Genomic DNA, 20407 nt, shown 5'->3' on the forward strand with positions numbered 1-20407 from the left:
CTTGAAAGATTTATTCACTAAATTAAAATAGTTTAAAGACTAGATAAATTTTTACATTAATTTTTTAAGTAAAATACACAAAATTTATCTAAACTATAGATTATTTTGAGTTGGTTTACTCAACCTTTTAAAATTTTAATTTTATTATTTAATATTTCAATTTGTTCGATTTTGAGTCAGCTAACAGTATTTTGATTTCAAAATTTAAATATATTAATTATTTTTATAGGTTTAATTAGTATACTTTATATAATTCTCACAATTATATAATTTATTAAATTAAATAGTTAGCTTACATTTTGAAGTCAAAAAATCGTTGATTGACTCAAATTAAAGAAATTAAAGGATTAAATAATAAATTTTAAAAATTAAAAATTTAGATAGTCCATTTAAAATTATTTATAATTTAGATAAATTTTGTATGCTTTTATCTTTTTTTTATAAATATTTTTCAACGGAAATTAATAAAAGCAAGTAAATGCCTAGAGTGCCATTGTCCGTTGATTGTGAGAAGTGGGCCTTAGATGGCTCAGTGTAGTTTCTAGAAAGACCTTAGAGATGTGGGTTGGGTGAATAGGAGCTCTCAACAGGTCCTTTTGAATGTGGTCGATATTTAGAATACTTTTTTTCGAAAGATAGATAGCATCCTACTCGCTTTATTTATTTTATTTAGAAATAAACTTAATTAGAAATGTGAATTAATTAGAATTTGAATTTGGGACCTCGGGTTTTAACCACAAAGTTCTTTACCACTTGCTCTAGAAACGGTCGGTCAGAATACTTAAACGAGTTGGATTCTTTTTGGGGATTTCAAATTCTCCACCTGTTCGAGTCTTAAAAGGTTCAGTTCTAATGGTAGACTAGACATCTTTTTCTTTACTATTGGTGGTTTCATCACCACTGATTCCAGAAACTTTGCGTTAACAGATTTGAGTTGAATTTTTCCATTTGGAATGAATGGGATTATATCGGATTCACTTATTTTCTTTTTTCCAGAGGAAAAGGATTTAGCCCCTATTGGATTCATTTCACCGATAGAGAAGTTAAACATAAACCACTAGAATTCCGATCTCAAGTTATCAGATTCATAAAAAAAATCCACCCAAATCTGGTGAAATCAATTCTAATCATGAAGATTCCATAGAAAGAAATCAATGATAATTGAATCGGAATTCATAAATTGAAGGTACTCTATGCAGAAAGTGTAAATTAACACAGAGCAACATATATTCCAGCTACTGAAATATCAAATTTAAAAACGAAAAATGAAGGACCAAAAAAGGGGCAACTACGTACGTATCAAACACTATAGTTTATCTAGTTTGTGCACTCAAGGTGAAGTATGGACCCATCTATAGAAAATTGTGTGAAAAAGAATAGCTTTTTACTTAATTAACAGAAGGCAAATTCAAAAAAGAACCTGATGCTCAGATAATCAAATTCAATGTAGAATATCTAATGGCTTAATTATGAAATTATTACAGGAGCATTAATTATGAGCTTACATCACAAGCTAGCTAATAGCGTATGTTAACACAATACATATTTAAACTAATGAGAAATGACATGTGAAAAATACACAATAGTAATATTCGCCTCCATCAAGGAACGAGATTATTGCGAAATGTTAGATCTCATGTGTAGAGAATAGATAGACTACAACATTGCTCTTTTCCAAACAATCATTCATTGGAAACTATGAATTTTTATACTTTTGTATTGGCAAACAGGATTCCCAATAAATCAACATATGGGATTGCTCTCCTTCGGTAGGGCCTTGCGTCAGGATTTTGCTGTGTAAAAAAAGAAAGGTTTGAATAAATTAGATCTTAGTATTAAATATTTGAAAAGGTGATGTGATAGTGTACCTTGATATATTCATTCCATTCAGCATCTTTAGCAATTACTATTTGACGCTGATGATCCCAGCTAAACTTTGGATGATGCCTAATATTGTTCACTATTCGATATTCACGTCTATAAAAATTGAAGCGCTCAAACAAATGTTTATATTCATACTGCAAGTCAGTTGATTCATTGAACTTGGCTACTATGTTGCACCAAGAATCCTCTCCACCGTGTAGTATTTTTTCCCGCCCTGCATTTGAAATTTGCTCCACAAACAAACTAAGCAATACTTTATCATGCTCTTTTTCCCATATTGCTAAAGGTTTATCTGTTATTGTAATTTTTTTCCTTGCTGAAATTACATTTGGCCTCTCTTTCCTATAAGTAAACAAAAGAGAAACCGAAACTTACAATTTAAGAATTTTATTTCCCAAGAAATAAAGAACATTCTGATCTTAAAAAAAAATAAATTACAACCATTAGGAAATATTCAGAAAGTTAGTTCTACAGTTGCATGAGAAATAACAATAACCATATGATGGCATTCATCATAAATGAATTCTTCTTGCTACTGAAGTAAAGGAAAAGTATGACGCTAATATGTCATGATTCTACTAGGAAACTTGCAAACGTAACTTGTTCACTCTGTGCGGAACATGAAATAGCCTCATTTGATCAGTTGATTAACATAGAACATGCGATTACGAATATGAAGTCAATCTTACAAATAATTGAGCTTTGAAATGAAGACTATATAAATCTATTTTCAATTGAGCTTGAGATGGGGCCTTTTACGCGTATATAGAAACTAAATGTTAAAAAGCTAAAGGTCGTGGAGACTAACGAACAATTGAACTCTCATATGGCGGCACTCCAGATCAAAACGGATGAAAGTTCATCAACTAACTTCGGCTAAAACATTGTTGATTTTTCTTCTTTCGCACAGGGAAAGGAAAAAAAAGGTCTCTAACATCAAAATTCATTCAGGGGTCACTTGTAAACAATAACTTGTTAAAGCAAGCAGCAAACTCAGAAGATAACTACATGACATGTTTTCAAATTCAAAACCCAAGAAATTACTAGTTCAACGAAAGTAATTAGTCCCTTGCTGCAATCCATTAAGGTTTTTGGACTTAGAGCCATTCTCATGCAGGTGCTACTCATGGTCTCAATCACTAATAACATCCATGCTGTACACTAAGGCATGGGAGCACATAAATAATTTGAATTTTTTTATTTGTAGGGTCTTGGTAATTAGTTAATCTTTTTGGGCAACGACTTCGGAAGTCAAGTTTTCTCCTATCAAGGAGTTATCTGATGAAGCCTCATTGATGAAAAAAAAAAAAAATCATGGCCTAGCTAGTTAAGATTCCAAACAGAAAAATCAGTGATAAATGATTTGAAATTCAAGAACTGTAGATACTCAATGCAGAGAGTGGAAATTCACACAAAACAACCTATATTCCAGCTATTAAAACATCAAATTAGAAATAAAAAATTAGACTGAGGAGAGGGAAGCTACGTACATATTTACTCTACCTCTTGGAACGAAATTGAGGGCTGCGCGCTTAAGGTGGAGGATGGACCCATCCTCGATACTGTAGTCCGCCAGAGATTTGCCCCTCTCCAGTAGTTGGCCGTTGAAATAAAGCGCAGTTGCTGCCTGCCAAGTTGGAAGAACGGAGACTAGAACGGTGACTAGAACATCTTGGATGGTGTTAGAGCTGTCCACCTCAAGCGCATAATTTCCATAATGTTCTGACTGCACAAAGATTTTCATTTCACCATCTCCGTCGGGTCTCATAGAAGAGCTAGACTCTGCACAGTTCATCTTGGCTATTTCTGTAGGACTAGTGAAGTTGCATATGTAATACATGTTAGTTTCTTTGTAATAGAATTTCACAAAGATCCTAAGATATTTCTTGTACCAGTGCATGCATATATAACAAACATTAATATTACTTCGGCAAAAAAGAAAAATTAAGTTACAAATTTGATGGCTTTTGTCACATGTAAAAGAGATACAGGATAATTTGTTTAAATTTTCTTCTTTCTTTTTTTTTTTCCTCTAGCCATCTTATCGAGCTGATATTCAGTTTCTGATGGAAATAATCAAAAAAATTCCTTCCCTTTTTTTTCTCTTTTCAAAAATAAACTAAGTTTTTCTTCGTATACTAAGTTAAAGCTTTTACTAAAATACATATATAGATATAGGGCCCGTTTGCCCTAAATTCTGAAAAAGTAATTTCTGCAGAATTAAATTTGATTTTGAAAATTAATTTTGCTTAAAAATTGTAAAGGGTCTGGCTAAGTTTAGATAGAAATCATTTTTTCTAAAAAAATTTTATAAATCTATTTGGTAAATTTTTCTTTTTTTCTGTTTGCGAATAATCGGATAGAAGAGTTTATGCATCTAACACAATAGGGCGGACGAGGACTACATCTAGGATAGAAGAGTAGCTCTCAGTTTTATGTCTTAATTAATTTGTTGGCTTCATGACCATTCAATTCATCACGATGTTAAAGAAAGTTACAATTCAAGAAACTCATGCGAAGTAGACATGTAGTTGAATCTCTTTGCTTGCAACGAGAATGTAATTTCCATCTTTAGGTAAGATCTTTAAATCTGGGCCTAAAATTAATCATAACCAAACCAATTTAAAACCATTTGGAATCAAAATCTAAGTTACTTAATTTCAAAACAGAAAGGGAAGCATACTCATAACTATGTGCCAACACCCGCGGAGTGCACTTCAGCTGAAGCACGGAGCCGAGATTGATTCCGTACTCGGCCAGGGTTTTCTGCTTCTCCAATTCCAAGTCATTGAAACAAAGCCTCGGCTCTGGCGCTTGCGCTGCCCTGTTGAGGCCGAGAATCTCGACCAGCACATCCTCGACGGTGTTATCGCCGTCCGCTAGAAGAACATAGTTATGGACGGCGCCCAACTGCACAACGATCTCCATCTCGCTTGCGAATTCAGGTTCCCCGACGGAGTCCCATGGTTGCATGTTGGAATTCGACAGTTCCGCGACGGAGGCCGGCAACTCTACAGAATCCGCCATCTCCAGCGTTCCTATATATATATATATACGACTAAACCAATTAAGCAACAACAATTGCAATATCATGTTCGCATGCAAACATTGTAAATCACTGTGATAATAATAGTAGTTAGTACCTTCTACGAGGAAGAAGAAGAATAGTCGTGTGATGTTCCAATAGTTTAACACACAAAAGAAATTGCATACGGAACTCACATTATGTGTAATTGGGGTCCGACACGTTTACTTGGCTCGCTGTTACAATTCTCTCGCTGAAGCTTCCTTCTCTCTGGCATGCGACTATTCTATTTTCTGCACGTGGAAGGTTAGGATAAATTTAGATCGAGTCCACGGAGTAGCGTAGGTTTGGACAAAATTAGATAAGAGTCTGACTTAGAATTTGGTGAAATGCAAATATGAATGTCAAAATTTAGCATTTTTCAATATATATTTGTACTCGAATTCATATTCAAAAAAATATATAAATATGGATACACCCTATGAAATAATTATTTATTTTAGTAAAATTATAGCTGCGAGAATTATATAATATATATTAAGTAAATCTGTAAAGAGAGATAATATATTTAAATCTTGAAGTTAAAGTATCGTTGATTGACTCAAATCAAACAAAGTTAAAAATACGTTGGATAATAAAATCAAATTTTTGAAAGATTGATTAACCAAATGAAAATGGTTCATAGTTCAGACAAATTTTTATATTAATTTTGTAAGTAAAAATATACGAAACTTATCTAAATTGTAGATTATTTTGAGTTGGTTTACCCAATCTTTCAAAATTTTAATTTTACTATCTAATATTTCAATTTGTTAGATTTGAGTCACTAATAGTATTTTAATTTCAAAATTTGAATGTATTATTTATCTTTATAAGTTTAGTTGGTATATCTCATACAATTTTTACAATTATAAATTTATTAAAGTAAATAATTAGCTTAAATTTTGAAGTCAAAAGGCCGTTGATTGGCTCACATTAAGCAAATTAAGAGATTTGATAGTAAAATTTAAACTTTAAAAAGGTTAGATAGTCGATTTAAAATAATATATAATTTAGACAAATTTCGTTTGTTTTTATCTTTTTTTTGTCTATACTTCATCCAAGGATAACAATGGAACGGTGCAGTGTTGTCAACGGAAATAAAAATGGAGTGCTATTGATTGTGAGAAGTGGGCCTTAGATGGCTCAGTGAAGTTTCTCGTTAAGACCTTGGAGATGTGGGTTGAGTGTAGACCTGGCAACGGGCGGATTGGGTAACCCGTGGACGAGTTATTATATCCGCTGGTTACTTGTAAAATTTACTCGCAAATTTTTGAATAGCCAACATCTTTATCCATACTCACCCACGGGTGGGCGGGTGGGTATACGGGTTATCCACAATTTTTTTTTTTTGCTTTTATTTTTTTAAAATGCAAAATATATATATTAGTTTAAAAAGCGTAATATAATCTCATTATTTGAAATATCATAACATACAATAAAAATATTTAAAGTCTTAAAGCAAAAATATTTTATAATATAAAAGATACGCAATAAGAATTTGGATTAGAATTTTTAGGATAGGTAAATAAAAAATATATATTAATTAAGAAAATATATTTTGTAATTAAAAAATATATGTGCGGGTACCCATGGGTACCCGCGGGTTACGCAAAATGCCCACTGCTTAATGGATACCCACCTGTTTTACCCGTAATTTTTTGGGTTGGAAAAGTTGGTATCCATACCCATAAATTTATGGGTAACCTGCAGGTACCTGTGGGTTTTGGTCAAAATTGCCAGGTCTAGTTGAGTGAATAGGAGCTCTCAACAAGTCCTTTTGAAGGTGTCCAATTTACGAAGAACTTAAAAGAGTCGGATTCTCTTTGATAGTGTTTGGTTCGGGAACAAGGGGGGGAATAAGCCCTTGTTCCCCCCTTTGTTCCCAAACGCAATGTTTGGTTCCCGGAAGCTTAAATTTTCTTCTTTTTTTTTTTTTTTTTTCCTCTAGCCATCTTATTGAGCTGATATTCGGTTTCTGATAGAAATAATCAAAAAAATTCCTCCCCCGCACCCCCTCCTTTTTCTTTTTTTCCACTTTTCAAGAAATAAGACAAAGTTTCTCTTCATACTAAGTTAAAAGCCTTTTACTAAGATACATATATCGATATAGGGCCGTTTGTCCTAAATTCTGAAAAATTAATTTTACAAAATTAATTTTGATTTTGAGAATTAATTTTGCTTAAAGTTGTAGAGGGTCTGGCTAAGTTTAGATAAAAAGTAATTTTTTTAAAATGATTTTGTAAATCTATTTGATAATTTTTTTTTTCTATTTGCAAATAATAGGATAGAAAAGTTTATGCATCTAACACAATAGGACGGACGAGGACTACATCTAGGATAGAAGAACGCAACTAAAGTTTACCCAAATTTAACCAAACCAATACTAATTAAAATCCGGGTCTAAATTTCTAGAATGGATTTCTCCCTTTAATGTAAGAGCAACGTTCGTTTCTCTAAGTTGATGTACAGATGAAGCGTACTCAAAGAACTTAACATTGAAAGAAATTGTATAACTTACCAGTACTTCGGTTGTTTAATTAACTCTGTATTTATTTTGACTCTCGATGAGAAGATAGGATCTACATCAGGAGCAGGCAGGATAACACAATCTACGTATTTGAAAAGATAGGATAATNTGTTCCTTGGCGACAATAACGAAGGCGGGGCCGTCTCCTCTTCCTCCGCCTCTGTCACATCCCGGGCCCAAGTGGAAGCTTATCCGGCACGTGTACAGACCCGTTGTGCGCACAAGGCACCCCTGGTGCACACAATGCGTCTATCACAAAACATATAACAGAGAAGGAATGAGAGAGATAATAAGGAAATAAACCTATCATGGTAATCAGAGCATAAGTACTAACAAAACACTAAAGCAACAATCCAATAGAGGAAATAACGAGTTACTACAACAAAAGGGTACAACTATTATAAGATATACATAAGTTGATAAAAGAAGAAATACATCTCAGAACATATGGTAGTTTCTATACAAAATGGTCGGGTACACCCTTCGGGACAAAACAAAGAAAGGTGACCACCTAAGCAAAAAACTTCCAAAAAGGCTCTAGCTAGTCGCAACTCCCTTACCGCGGTCCTTACACATGTGCTACAGGAAGCTGAAAACAAGATTCACCTTACACGAGAGCGACTGATCTCGGCTCAGAGTAGACAAAAAAGCTATGCTGATAAGTGTCGGCGAGAATTGGAATTCCTAATAAGAGATCATGCCTTTTTGAAGGTCTCACCGACGAAAGGGATTAAGAGATTTGGTATTCGAGGAAAGTTAAGTTCTCGATTTGTTGGACCTTTTCAGATCTTGGAGCATGTAGACCCAGTAGCATATCGGCTTGCTTTGCTGCCGAACCTATCGGGAATACATAATGTGTTTCATGTTTCCACGCTTTAGAAGTACTTTTTGACCTAGCTCACATTTTGAACTCCACTCTATTAGAGTTGACGAGGACTTGAGCTTTGAGGAGCATCCTGTGATGATTTTGGCTCATGAGGTGAAGAAACTTCATAATCATGAAATTCCCTATGTGAAGGTAATTTGGAGCAACCATAACAAGCGCGAGGCTACTTAGGAGTTGGAGAGTGTGCTGTAGGAGCGTTATCCCCATCTTTTCCAGATAGATTCTTAGGTACTCAACTTTTAGTTTCGCGGAGGAAGCTCCTTTTTAGGAGAGTAGAGTGTAGCACACCGAACTTTAGTAAATTGCAATGTTCCAGTGTAGGAATAGTGCTTTGAGCTATTCTGAAAGTTTTGAAGGTTGTTTGGAATGTTTTGGGCTGTTTTCGGAGCTAGTTAGGCACGAGAACAGGTTCCCGACATCAAAACTTGCATATTGCAGATTTTGGTGTTGAGTACCGGTACTGGATTGAGGTACCGGAACTCAGTAGAGTGCCGAAATGGACAGCTCTCGGATTTTGCAGAATCTAGCTGTGTGTACCGGTACTCAATGCTGCAAAACCTAATTTCGTGCAGTATACTATTTTTGGGTTTTTGAGGGGCCTGATGAAAATTGTTACATTATGTAGTATAACCCCTCATCCCCCTCACTTGTTCACTTTTGGGCTGAGGTTAGAGAAAGGAGAAGGTGAGTGCTCTCTCTCTTGGATTTCTTCCTCCTAATCCCTAAAATCCTTGGATTTGATCTCTTCTTCTCAATCTTCTATATTGAAGTTTGCTGCTTGGACCTTGAAGGGAGCTTGGGAGTGAAGAAAGGAGCCTGTTTGAGCATTCAACTCCAACCTAGCATTTTTAGCTTGGTTGGAGTTTTTGTTGAGATTAGTAGTCTTTTTAAATCCTCTAATTGTGAGTTTTGTAAGAATTTTGGAATAAAACCTAGTTTTAAGGAAACTATGATTTATTTTGGGATTTCTTGATTTGAATTTTTTAGGTTAAATTGCTGGGTGTTGAACCCTTTCTTAAGTTGGATTTGAAGCCTTCTGACTTTGGTTTGGATCTTGGACAAGTTCTACTTGATCAAAGGTATTTTTCACCTATTTTTCTATTGAATTTTTGGTGAATTTCGTTGTAAACTTTTTAGAACCTTGTAATCCTTTGAAAATTTTTCTTAGGATGTTAGGAGTCTAAGAGATAACTTCGTTTGGTGAAACGAATAAGTATCGAATAATATCCGGTGAGTTTGACCTTACCGAAATGGATAAACTCTTCCTATATCTCCTATATTGCTATAGGATTTAAATTGATGCATATTCATGCTATTCATGACTAGGGGTGTAAACGAGCCGAACACAAGCGAGCTGGGGTCGGCTCGTGTTCGGCTCGTTTATTAAATGAGCCGAACACGAGCTGACTCGTTAAAGTATCGAGCCGAAAAATCCAGCTCGTGTTAACTGGCCCACGAGCTGGCCAACAAACTTTGATAAATTAAAAAGAATGAAATCGAAAAGATATAAAAAATAAATTTATAAAAACTTCAAGTCATATAGATCATGATCTAACAGTGAAAATCGTACATATGAAAGCTCAATTTTTCGAAAACAAATGGCTCGCATACAGATGCCTAGTTTGCTAAAAATAAAATAATAAAAAAACACATTATATATAATTATTTATTTATATATAAAAATATAAATTAAATAAATTATATAAATATAAAATATATGTATTCGAGTTATTATCGAGCCGAATAGGAGCGAGCTGACCCCGGCTCGTGTTCGGCTCGTTTACTAAACGAGCGATTCGATCTCGAGCTCATTTCGAGCCGAACACGAGCTGGCTTGCGAACACGCGAGCTGGATTGCCACCCCTACTTAATTCCAAACAAAAAGGGAACAAAAAGGGAATAAATCATACTCATAGGTGTGTGCCAACACCCGCGGCGTGCACTTCAGATGAAGCATGCAGCCGAGTTCGATTCCGTATTCGGCCAGGGTTTTCTGCTTCTGCAACTCCAGGTCATTGAAAAAAAGCCGCGGCTCCGGCGCTCGGCCCGCCCTGTCGCTGCCGAGAATCTTGACCAGCACGTCCTCAACAGTGTTACGGCAGCACACTAGGAGATGGTAGTTGTGGGTAGCGTCGGACTGCACAGTGATCTTCATCTCACTGGCGAACTGATCAGGTTCCCCGGCGGAGTCCCACTTGGAGTTCCACAGTTCCGCGACGGAGGCCGGCAGCTCTGCAGTATATAAATGACTAAACCAATTAAGCAACAACAATTGCAATATCATGATGTTCACATGCAAACATTGTAAATCGCTGTAATAATAATAATAGTAGTTAGTACCTTCTTATATATGGATCAATTAATTAATTACAGCGAGTCAAAGTATCACAGGCCACAGCAACTCCGAGAGAGAAAGAGAGATACACAAAAATAATAGAAAGAAGAGGGAGGATTTATAGAAATAAGAGGACTTAGTGAGAAAGAAGAAGAATAGTTGTGACGTTCCAAGAAATTGTTCGTACGGATCTCACAATGTGTGTAATTGGGCCCGACGAAAACGCGTTTACTTGATTCACTGTTATTTCTCTCTCTGGAAGCTTCCCACCTCTTTCTGGAGTACTACTTTTTTCTTTTCTTTTCTTTTCTTTTCTTTTCTTTTCTTTTCTTTTCTTTTCTTTTCTTTTCTTTTCTTTTCTTTTTTTTTTTAAAAAAAAAATAGCAAACCAACAAAAACAACAAAAACGTACAGAGAAAAAAAGACAGCAACTCCGAGAGAGCTGACATTCACTGTTATTTCTCTCTCTAAAAGCAGCATGAGCTTGAGAACAGAGCCAGAAAAACACGAAACAAAACAAAACAACAAAAACAGAGAGAAAAAGAAGAGTAGAGGAACAGAGAGAAAGGAGAGAAGGAGCAGGAGGATAAATTTTCTTTTTTTCTTTTTTTTTTTCAGCAAGTGGTAGTCGTAGGTTGGAATAAATTTAGATCGAGTCCACACGGAGGCGTAGGTTAGGATAAAATTAGATGAGTCTGAAGTAGAATTTGATGGAATGCAAATATGGATGCCAATATGGGGACTCATCTGTAAAAAATTAGGAAGCTCCTATTTAATTTACCTTTTTCTATAATCTCTTGTTAAATATAAAAATATTTAAACACCGTTCTCTAACAGTTTAAGCTTTTAGAGTACAACGATTGTTTCACATGGTATCAGAGCAGGAGATCCTGAGTTCGAGTCACGCCAGGCTCCTAGCATATTAATTTCCTCCCATTTAATTCAAGCCCACGTCATGGGACCCAGACGTGAGGGGGAGTGTTAAATATAAAAATATTTAAACACTATTCTCTAACAGCTTAACCTTTTAGAGTACAACGGTTGTTTCACATCTCTCTCCAAGATACCCGATCGCATAAGATGTTTACGCACCATATAAATTCTATAAATCTACTATTCTATACATAACCTTATCGTGCGGACGCATTCGTATACGGATGAATTATGATTAGATGAATTATGGTTAGAAAATTATTTATGTACTTATATCAAGATCAGTACTGTTGATCTTAATTTGAAGTATTCTATTTTCTTTTTTTATAAGGTTTTTAAATTTGAACCATTCATTTTGTGGCAGCATGACGCACTTGACAATGATATTATAAAAAAAAATTATGAACTTTCAATTCCTAACAACTTAGAAAATCTTAGATTACGCTTAATGGTGTGAATTACTGATTCAAAAGTTCTATTATCGAAAATAAGACTATAACACAAAATACTTTGTGCCGTTAATATAACGCTAGCTTAGCTTTATGCTTTAATTTTCAAAACTTTTGAGAGAATTCACATCTTCAAAGTCCACTAATAAAAGAAGAATTTTAAAAATTCATCAAGTAAATTCAAGATATTAATCATTTTCCAGGACCAAAGGGCCAATCATCTCTTCGAATAAAAAACAACTAAAGAAGAAACAAATCCTTCACATAACTATGCTCCATCAAAATAATTAACAAACACTAATTTAACTTGAAAACTTAATATAAATTTTTTGCTTATATTATTCTTTGAAGAGTGCCTCTTTAATCATGGTTACAATATGTGAACTATGGTATGTACAATATATTTGTGATATGATTTGATATAGCAACCTACTAAGTTTTTTTTTTGAGAAAGAGGTAGCGAGCTATCTGCTTCATTCATCAAGCAAAATGAACTAAGCGTACATGATGAAAGCAGCTAAGGCCTCCTATGAAGCGGAAAAAAATAGAAAATGAACAAGGAAGGAAAAATAGAGCTATAGGAGAAAGCTATAGAGCTAGGACAGGTGATGCGGAAACACAAAAGAGAGATATCCGGAAGAAAAAGAAAGGGATCACAGGTCGTTCCCGGCATTCATCAAGGCAAGAACGTCCAGTCGTTCGTCATCAAGCAACCTACTAAGTTACAATCCATTTGGATGTATATGGTGGCTAATAACATAATCATAATAGGACCATCAGATAACATCATATAGTAGGTACTAAGATGATGCACAATTAAATTAATGAGAAATGACATTCAATAAAGTTGAAATCATTCTCATGTTTACTTTGTGTGCATAATAGTCAAGTAACACATTTTCAAATAATTGTTTGCTTTATTACAGTTACAATGCACATTCAGAGTTTGTAGATGACAATGAACAAAATGTATGAAAATATAGTGTTGTTGTTCTTCTCCAAAAAGCTCTGCTTCGGGTTTTGCCTGCGCGAATGCCCAAATAGTTTGAATCAATTCAAGTATAAAAAAGGATCGATAGTGTTGGATAAAGAATAATAATAATAATAAATACGGTTAGTATACCTTAATATATCAATTCCATTCATTATCTGTAGCAATTACTACGTGACGTTGGTAATCCCACCTACGTGTTGGTTGTTGCTCGATGTTGTTCACCGTTTCATATTCGGTTGTGTAAAAGCTCAACCGGTCTTTCAAATCTTCAACTTCATAATTCGACGCTGTTGCCTTGCTGAATCTAGCCACTATGTTATGCAAAGCATCCATTTTAAAGCCTTACCCGTCTCTCCCGCCATTATGCACATGTTTTACCATCAAATCAAGCAGTGCTTTGGGGTAGCGTTCTTCAGCCAAATTGCTAAAAGGTTGGTTTCCTCTTTTGATGGTTAATTCATTGTAGTATTATTTTTGTCAGCTCTCTATTCTGCAAGTGAAATAAAACAAGAATATCCTAGAAATACTTTTAGGGTGCGTTTGGTTCGCATTATGAAAGATTACTAGGAAGGAAAAGATGTCCGAGAATCTTATTCCTATTCATCATATTACTAAGAATGTGGAATTCCTGTGTTTGGTTCGCATGGTCATATTATTTAGCCATGTTATTTAAGATTACAAAAAATATACAATTAATTAATTTATTTTTTAAATTAATTTTAGATAATCTACCAAAAATTTCAACATTTTTTTAGAAAAAAGGAAGAGAGAGCATAGGTTAGAAAGAGAGAGCATAATTAAAAAAATAGTAAGAGAAATAGAGTCGAAATTAGAGGGAGTGAGAGAGTTGAGATTTTAGAAAAAGAGGGAGAGAGAAAGCTTAGTAAGAGAGAAAAAGAGTTAAATTTTAGAGAGAAAGATAAGTTTAGAGAGAGATGTGAGATTATAGTATGAAGAAAAATAATACCAATTAGCCGACGGATAGGGAGAAAGAAAGAGATTAGACATATTATGATTACCCCAATCCATATTATAGGATACCCACCCTTTCTCAAGAGAATGAGATTAGTACTTTGGGATGAATCTTATTCCCAAGTAAATCCAATATTACTAACTAGATTACTTAGTGCGTTTAACCAAACACCGTCATATTTTTTTATTCCTATTGGATTACTAGGAATCTTTAAAAGATAGCGCGAATCAAACGCACCCTTAAACTAAAATAACAGAGAATAATGATGATTGAAAATAGTAGAAAATCGTAATCATAGAACATCATTGTGGACGGCGTTTCGACTGCATGCACAGTGATCTCCATCTCACTGGCAAAGTCAAGTTCCACAACGGAGTCCGGCGGCTCTACACAATCCATCTCCACCAACTCTATATGGACACATTGTGTTGTTCAAATAATCACATTCAATATAGAAAATCTAGTGACTTACGAAATCATTGAGGGAGCATTAATATAAGCTTACACTAATGATAGATGCTAACATAAATACATATTTAAATAGATCAGAAGTGGCATGCGCAAAATATAGTGTAACAATGTTTGCCTCGGTCAAGAGGCGAGATTATTGTGAGAATGTTGAGATCTCATAGCTAGAGAACGAAGAGATTACAACACTATTTTTATTTCAAGAGAGTCACTCATAGGAAATCACGATATTTTATTTTTTTTTCTCGACAAACACACTTTCATATAAATTAATATACGGTACTTTTCTGCTTCGATAGTCCTTCGCACTAGGATTTTCCTGTGAAAAAGGAGAAAGGTTTGAATAAATTGGAATTAAGTACTAAACACTTCGAAAAGCAATGTGGTAGTATACCTGAATATACTTATTCCATGCAGCATCTGTGGCAATTACTACTTGATGTTGATGATCCCACCTAAACTCCGGACGATTCTTGATTTTTCCCACTATTCCATATTCACGTTTATAAATCTCGAAGCGAGCATGCAAATGTTTTTCTTCATATTTCATGCCTGTTGCTTTATTGAACTCGGTTACTATATCACGCCAGGAATTATTTTTATAGTCTAGTATTTTTCTCCCTCTTGATTGAATTTGCTTTACCAATAAATCAAGCAGTATTAGATCATGCTTTTCTTCCCATATTACTGAAGGGCGATACGTTATTTTAAAGTATCTCCAAATTGGCTATCGTACAATTGTCACTTCCCCCCCACTCGCCGCGACCTCTTCGCCAGCCAAGGCGGCCGCCTTGTCCGTTGAATATTCTGCGGCCCCTCCCCTCGCCGCATCCGCCTCTTTGGCCGGCGAACGGGTGTCCGTTGACGTCTCGGGTGGCGGGTCGTTTAAATTTTCAAACCTCTCCGCTGTCCCCGCATCCCTAGACAACGGTGACATCAGGGCTGCAGACTGCCGCCTTCAGCTTTCACGCCCCCCTTTCGCCAGCTGTTTTGCTAACGCCTTTTTGGCCCCTGTACCCGCGAAGGGAAGCTTCGTATCTCTATCCCAGGGATCCCTTCTGGCAGAATTAGACAAAAGGAGCTCTGGGGGGATTTTCTTCTCCCTCGGGAACCGGCGGAGTTTCTTCCTACGATTCTCTACATCCTTCTCGTTTTCTGTGCGGCCCCCCTCCAAACTAGTTGTCGGATCTCTCGGATCCCTCCTTCTGCATGCTTCCTTCGGGTCGGATGTGTGGTTCGGATCCGCAAACCTTCTCTCCTGCCACCTGGGACCCAATTGGACCCTTATCCGGCGCCCTGGGCCAGACCTAAGCTCGGGCGGGCTTTCTGCGTCCACTAATGCCCCATGCTGGCTCCCACCCTCCTGGTGCTTGGGCTTGGGCCGCGGCTCGGGCCCGGGCTCGGCCACGGGCGGCCTGGACGCAGGCATCGTAATGGACTTGGGCGTGGGCTTCGGTGTCGACTTGGGTGCCGGGTCGGGTGCGGCCCTGCGCTCAGGCTCGGACGTGGGCTTGGAGGAGGGCTTCGACGAGGTCTTGTCTGCGGGCCTGGAACCGGACCGGGGCGAGGGCTTGGGTGCAGGCCCAGACGAGGATTTGGAGACACGACTGGGCGCGAGCTCGGCCGACGACTTGGGCGCGGGATCACCCACGGGCCTGGGCGCCTTTAAGGCTCCAAGCGACCTTGCGGGAGGTTTTGGACCGGTCGAGCTCGAGCGCCCTGAGGTGGCGCGCGGGGACAGCGGAGGCAGCGGAGGGGCGGCGTCGGAAGGCGGAGGCAGAGGAAGCGGTGGGGGTGAGGGTGTTCTTGGAGGCGGCGAAGAAGACGGAGAGAGGAGAATGGGGGCTATGGGTTTTACGGTTCGGGACGGAGGGGTGCGGGGTCTTGTAGTTGGAGACGTCGCGGAAGATGTGGCCGCAGCCTGGGCCGTCGGGTCGGGCGTAGAGGGAGCAAGCTTCGCCATGGGCATGGGCGCAGACTGCGGCGCCGGGTCGGGCTCGGCCTTGGGAGCGGGCTCGGCCTCCATCGTGGACTCGGGCGCAGAGTTTGGCGCCGGCTTGGGCGTGGCGTCGGGCTTCGAGGCGGGCCGGGGCGCGGCCTTGGCCGTGGGCTTGGGCGCAGACTTGGGCGCCGGCTTGGGCCAAGCCTTCAAGCCCAAGGGACCTTGCGGGCCGGGGCGCTTGGGGGCGGGCTCGGCCGACGGCCTAGGCGCGGGCTCGCCTGCGGGCCTGGGCACAGGCTTTCCAACCTGCAGCACCCACCTGGCCTTGATTTCCACTTGCAGCCACCCTCCCAACTTGGACCGTCCCACCTCGGATCCACCCAGATCTAGCGGAAGAGTCCGCAGCCAGTTTCCTGGCTCTGTTTTACGCAAGGCCATGCTCAGAAAGGCGCAACTACTCGAAGGCGACCCAGCTATTCCCAGTCACTCTACGCGCAAATGGTCCAAGAAAAAAGTTAAGGCGAAAGGTCTTCGCTGCGGGGTGGACCTTCATGAAGAGGCCGTTAAGGACTTCCTTGAGTTCCTGAGTGGGAAGGCCTAGGAGCGGCTGGAGGAGCCGCGGGTGTTGTGTTTCGTGTGTCTTTCCTTTCTGATGTTTAACATTTTGTGTTGGAATGTTCGGGGTCTCAACGACCCCTCTAAGCGCCGTTGTGTCAAGTCTGTTGTCTCCAGTCGTGTTCGTTCTGTCATCTGTCTCCAAGAATCTAAAGTGGATAGTGTGTCTCGCTCTTTTCTTCGCTCTTGCTGCGGATCTGCTTTTGATAGAAGCCACTTTATTCCTGCATCTGGGGCTTCTGGTGGGCTCATCACTTGTTGGAGCTCCAAATTCTTCTCTTGTAGCGAGGTTATCGTGAGAAAGCACTCTCTCACTCTCCATCTATCTTGTCTCAAGAGTAAAAAGCATTTCTTCCTCACGAACGTCTACGGGCCATCTACCTGGGACGGCAAGGATGAATTCTGTCTCGAGCTTCTCTCTTTACGCGGGGTTTGCACTTCCAACTGGGTGATCTGCGGAGATTTTAACTTTACCAAAAATCAATCTTAACGAAAGGGAAACCTCTGGAGCTCTAAGGCGATGGCTATGTTCTCTGATCTGATTTCCAACTTAGCGGTCATAGATCTCCCTCTGTCCAACCAAAGCTTCACTTGGTCGAACATGCAACGCAGACCCACACTGGCAAAACTAGACAGGTTCCTCGTTTCAACTGAATGGGACCAATCTTTTCCTCACAGCAAGGTCAAAGCCCTCCCTAGGATCACTTCCGATCACGCACCGATCATCTTATCCACCGAAGCGCAACTCATACCCAGACGATTCCGATTCGAAAGGGTTTGGCTCACTAAAGAAGATTTCCACTCGAAGGTGCCAATCTGGTGGAATGAAATTGCTGACAAGAATTCGGGTATCCTCACAATTACTGCCAAACTCAGACACTGCCGAACCAGAATTAAAGAATGGTGTAAGACGAGTTTCTATAGCATATCGCTCTCGAAGAAGATTTTAGAGGACGAACTGCATGACATTGATCTCTTAGAAGAACAACACGACCTCCCCCAAGATCTAATAGACAAGCGAGCCAATCTCAAACGTCATCTACTCTCTATCTTGGGGGAGGAAGAAATCCTTTGGAAAACTAGGGCCAAACAACAATGGCTAAAGGAAGGCGACTCCAACACTAAATTTTTTCATGCAGTGGCTAACGGGCGAAAACGCTCCAACTCGATTGATGTGATTGAAGACAACTACGGGAGAGAAATCACCAACGAAGCTACCAAACGGTCATTCTTCCTGCAAGCTTTTAAACAACGGTTTGGACAAGCAGACGACAGAGCGATATCTTATGGGGATTGGAGTAACCTTTACCTCTCTAATAGACTGCACAATGCTGACTCCCTTACGTCCCCCTTCACAATCGAGGAAATCAAAACCGCCACCTTCCAACTTGGAAGCGACAAGGCCCCGGGACCAGACGGCTTCCCCCTCTCCTTCTTCCAAACTTTCTGGGAGACTGTCAAAACGGATATTTTAAAAGTTTTCACTGACTTGCAAGATAATAATCTCTTCACCGGCCCCTCAGACTACTCACTTCTTTGCCTAATCCCGAAGAAAGAAGGAGCACGCAAGGCCAACGACTTTCGTCCAATTAGCCTTATCAATAGCATTCAAAAAATCATTTCCAAAGTCCTGGCTAACAGACTAGCCCCCACCCTGTCATCTATTATCTCACCAACTCAATCGGCTTTTCTCAAAGACCGGTTGCTGATGGACTCGTTCGTAACAGCAAGTGAACTAATTAACTGGTGTTCGAAGACTGGAAAGGAATGTGTATGCATTAAAGCGGACTTTGAAAAGGCCTTTGACAACGTACGCTGGGACTTCCTGAAAAGCATTTTGCACTGGCTTGGTTTCAACGACAAATGGTGGGCATGGGTTGAGCAGTGCATCTGCAACGCCAAAGTAGCCATTTTAGTCAACGACACCCCGACTGATTGGTTTAAGATGAGAAAGGGTCTTAGACAGGGCGACCCCCTCTCGCCCTACCTCTTTATTTTGGTGGCTGACTGCTTAGCTAGATTGACTGATACTGCAAGGAATAACAACCTTCTCCGTGGTATTGGACCGTCCACTGATTGTCAAACTACGCTGATTCAATACGCGGACGACACAATTTTCTTCTCCGAGCCTAGAAAACACTTAATGCGAAACCTACAGTTTATTTGGTATATCTTCGAGTGGGCTTCAGGTCTGAAAATCAACATGGACAAATCAGACCTGTATTATCTGGGCCCTAACCCCCAAAGAGCCAACAGACTTGCTAACATCCTTGGATGTAAAGTTGGGAAACTCCCGTTCCGCTACCTCGGTCTACCGCTTTATAATAAACACCTACGAACGGAAGATTGGGCTCCGGTCATTGATCGCATATCAGCAAGAATCGAGGGGTGGAAAGCCAAACTCCTATCCTATGGGGGTAGACTCACGCTCGTCAACTCGGTTCTCACTAACTTGCCGCTATTTTATTTCTCCATCTACAAAGCGCCGCAATGGGTTTTACACAGGATCGAATCACTTAGAAGATCTTTCTTCTGGAAAGGCTGCGCTAGCATCTCTGGAGGAGCCTGTCTTGTCAGTTGGAAGTCCATCTGTAAAAGTAAGAAAGAAGGTGGGTTAGGGATCAAAGATTTGGAGGGAATGAATCTGGCGCTGCTATCTAAATGGTGGTGGCGCTTCTTCAACGAACCACAATTACTGTGGCCCAAATTGATTTCATGCCTCTATTATGTCAGAAGAAGACCTTTACATGAGGGAAGAAGTTTTGTACCCCACTCGCAGTGGTGGAAAGGTGTTCTGCAATGCCGCGACGCCTTCAAATGCGGTTTATCTTTTGAGCTTGGCGATGGTCGGAACATCAGGTTGTGGTCCGATATTTGGATTGGTGAAACATCTTTGAGCACCTTGTTTCCAGACATCTACGCTCAAATCGCGAACAAGAAAGCTCGGATATCTCAATGCTGGAACCATAATGGATGGAGATGGCGTTTTATCACTAGAGGCTTCGCGGCGCCCCGATTGGCCCACAGTGGTAGACAGCTGCAATTACTCAAAGACACACTTACAAGCAGACACCCGTGCAGCAGAGAAGANCAACGGCCGAAAACTCAATAGTACCAAGGACTAGATATATATATATATATATATATATATATATATATATATATATATATATATATATATATATAACTATCAGCATATATTGATAAAATACATCGAAAATGAATTCTTCATTTAATGTATAATAAAATATCAAAGCATAAATGCATGTGACTAATTAATATGTCCTGATTACATACCGCCCCAAATGCAATTAACAAAAGATTTAGTGGTTGG

General features: G+C 39.0%; 2 protein-coding genes across 2 annotated transcripts; both read right to left on the minus strand.

Annotated features, from left to right (window-relative positions):
• LOC109712688 lies at positions 1412-5129 on the minus strand. Its single transcript, XM_020236417.1, has 5 exons — positions 5028-5129; positions 4568-4922; positions 3375-3698; positions 1869-2226; positions 1412-1793 (listed from the first exon to the last, which is right to left on the minus strand). Exons 2-5 carry the CDS (start codon positions 4909-4911, stop codon positions 1707-1709), a joined length of 1113 nt encoding a protein of 370 aa, XP_020092006.1. The 5' UTR covers positions 4912-4922; positions 5028-5129; the 3' UTR covers positions 1412-1706.
• Positions 14724-16678, minus strand: LOC109713435 (proline-rich receptor-like protein kinase PERK2). Its single transcript, XM_020237516.1, has 2 exons — positions 14911-16678; positions 14724-14835 (listed from the first exon to the last, which is right to left on the minus strand). The coding sequence occupies exon 1, from the start codon at positions 16540-16542 to the stop codon at positions 15475-15477; it is 1068 nt and encodes a 355-aa protein (XP_020093105.1). The 5' UTR covers positions 16543-16678; the 3' UTR covers positions 14724-14835; positions 14911-15474.

The sequence above is a fragment of the Ananas comosus genome, linkage group 7, assembly GCF_001540865.1.
Source record: "Ananas comosus cultivar F153 linkage group 7, ASM154086v1, whole genome shotgun sequence".
NCBI classification, from domain to species: domain Eukaryota; kingdom Viridiplantae; phylum Streptophyta; class Magnoliopsida; order Poales; family Bromeliaceae; genus Ananas; species Ananas comosus.

Bases quoted from the DNA above. Each gene is read 5' to 3' on its own strand.
- LOC109713435 (XM_020237516.1), bottom strand. From the start codon at position 16,542: ATGGAGGCCGAGCCCGCTCCCAAGGCCGAGCCCGACCCGGCGCCGCAG.
- LOC109712688 (XM_020236417.1), bottom strand. From the start codon at position 4,911: ATGGCGGATTCTGTAGAGTTGCCGGCCTCCGTCGCGGAACTGTCGAAT. The intron at 3,699-4,567 runs GTATGCTTCCCT...CAACTTCACTAG, and splicing joins GTGTTGGCACATAGTTATGA to TCCTACAGAAATAGCCAAGA. The intron at 1,794-1,868 runs GTACACTATCAC...TTTTTTACACAG, and splicing joins AATGGAATGAATATATCAAG to CAAAATCCTGACGCAAGGCC.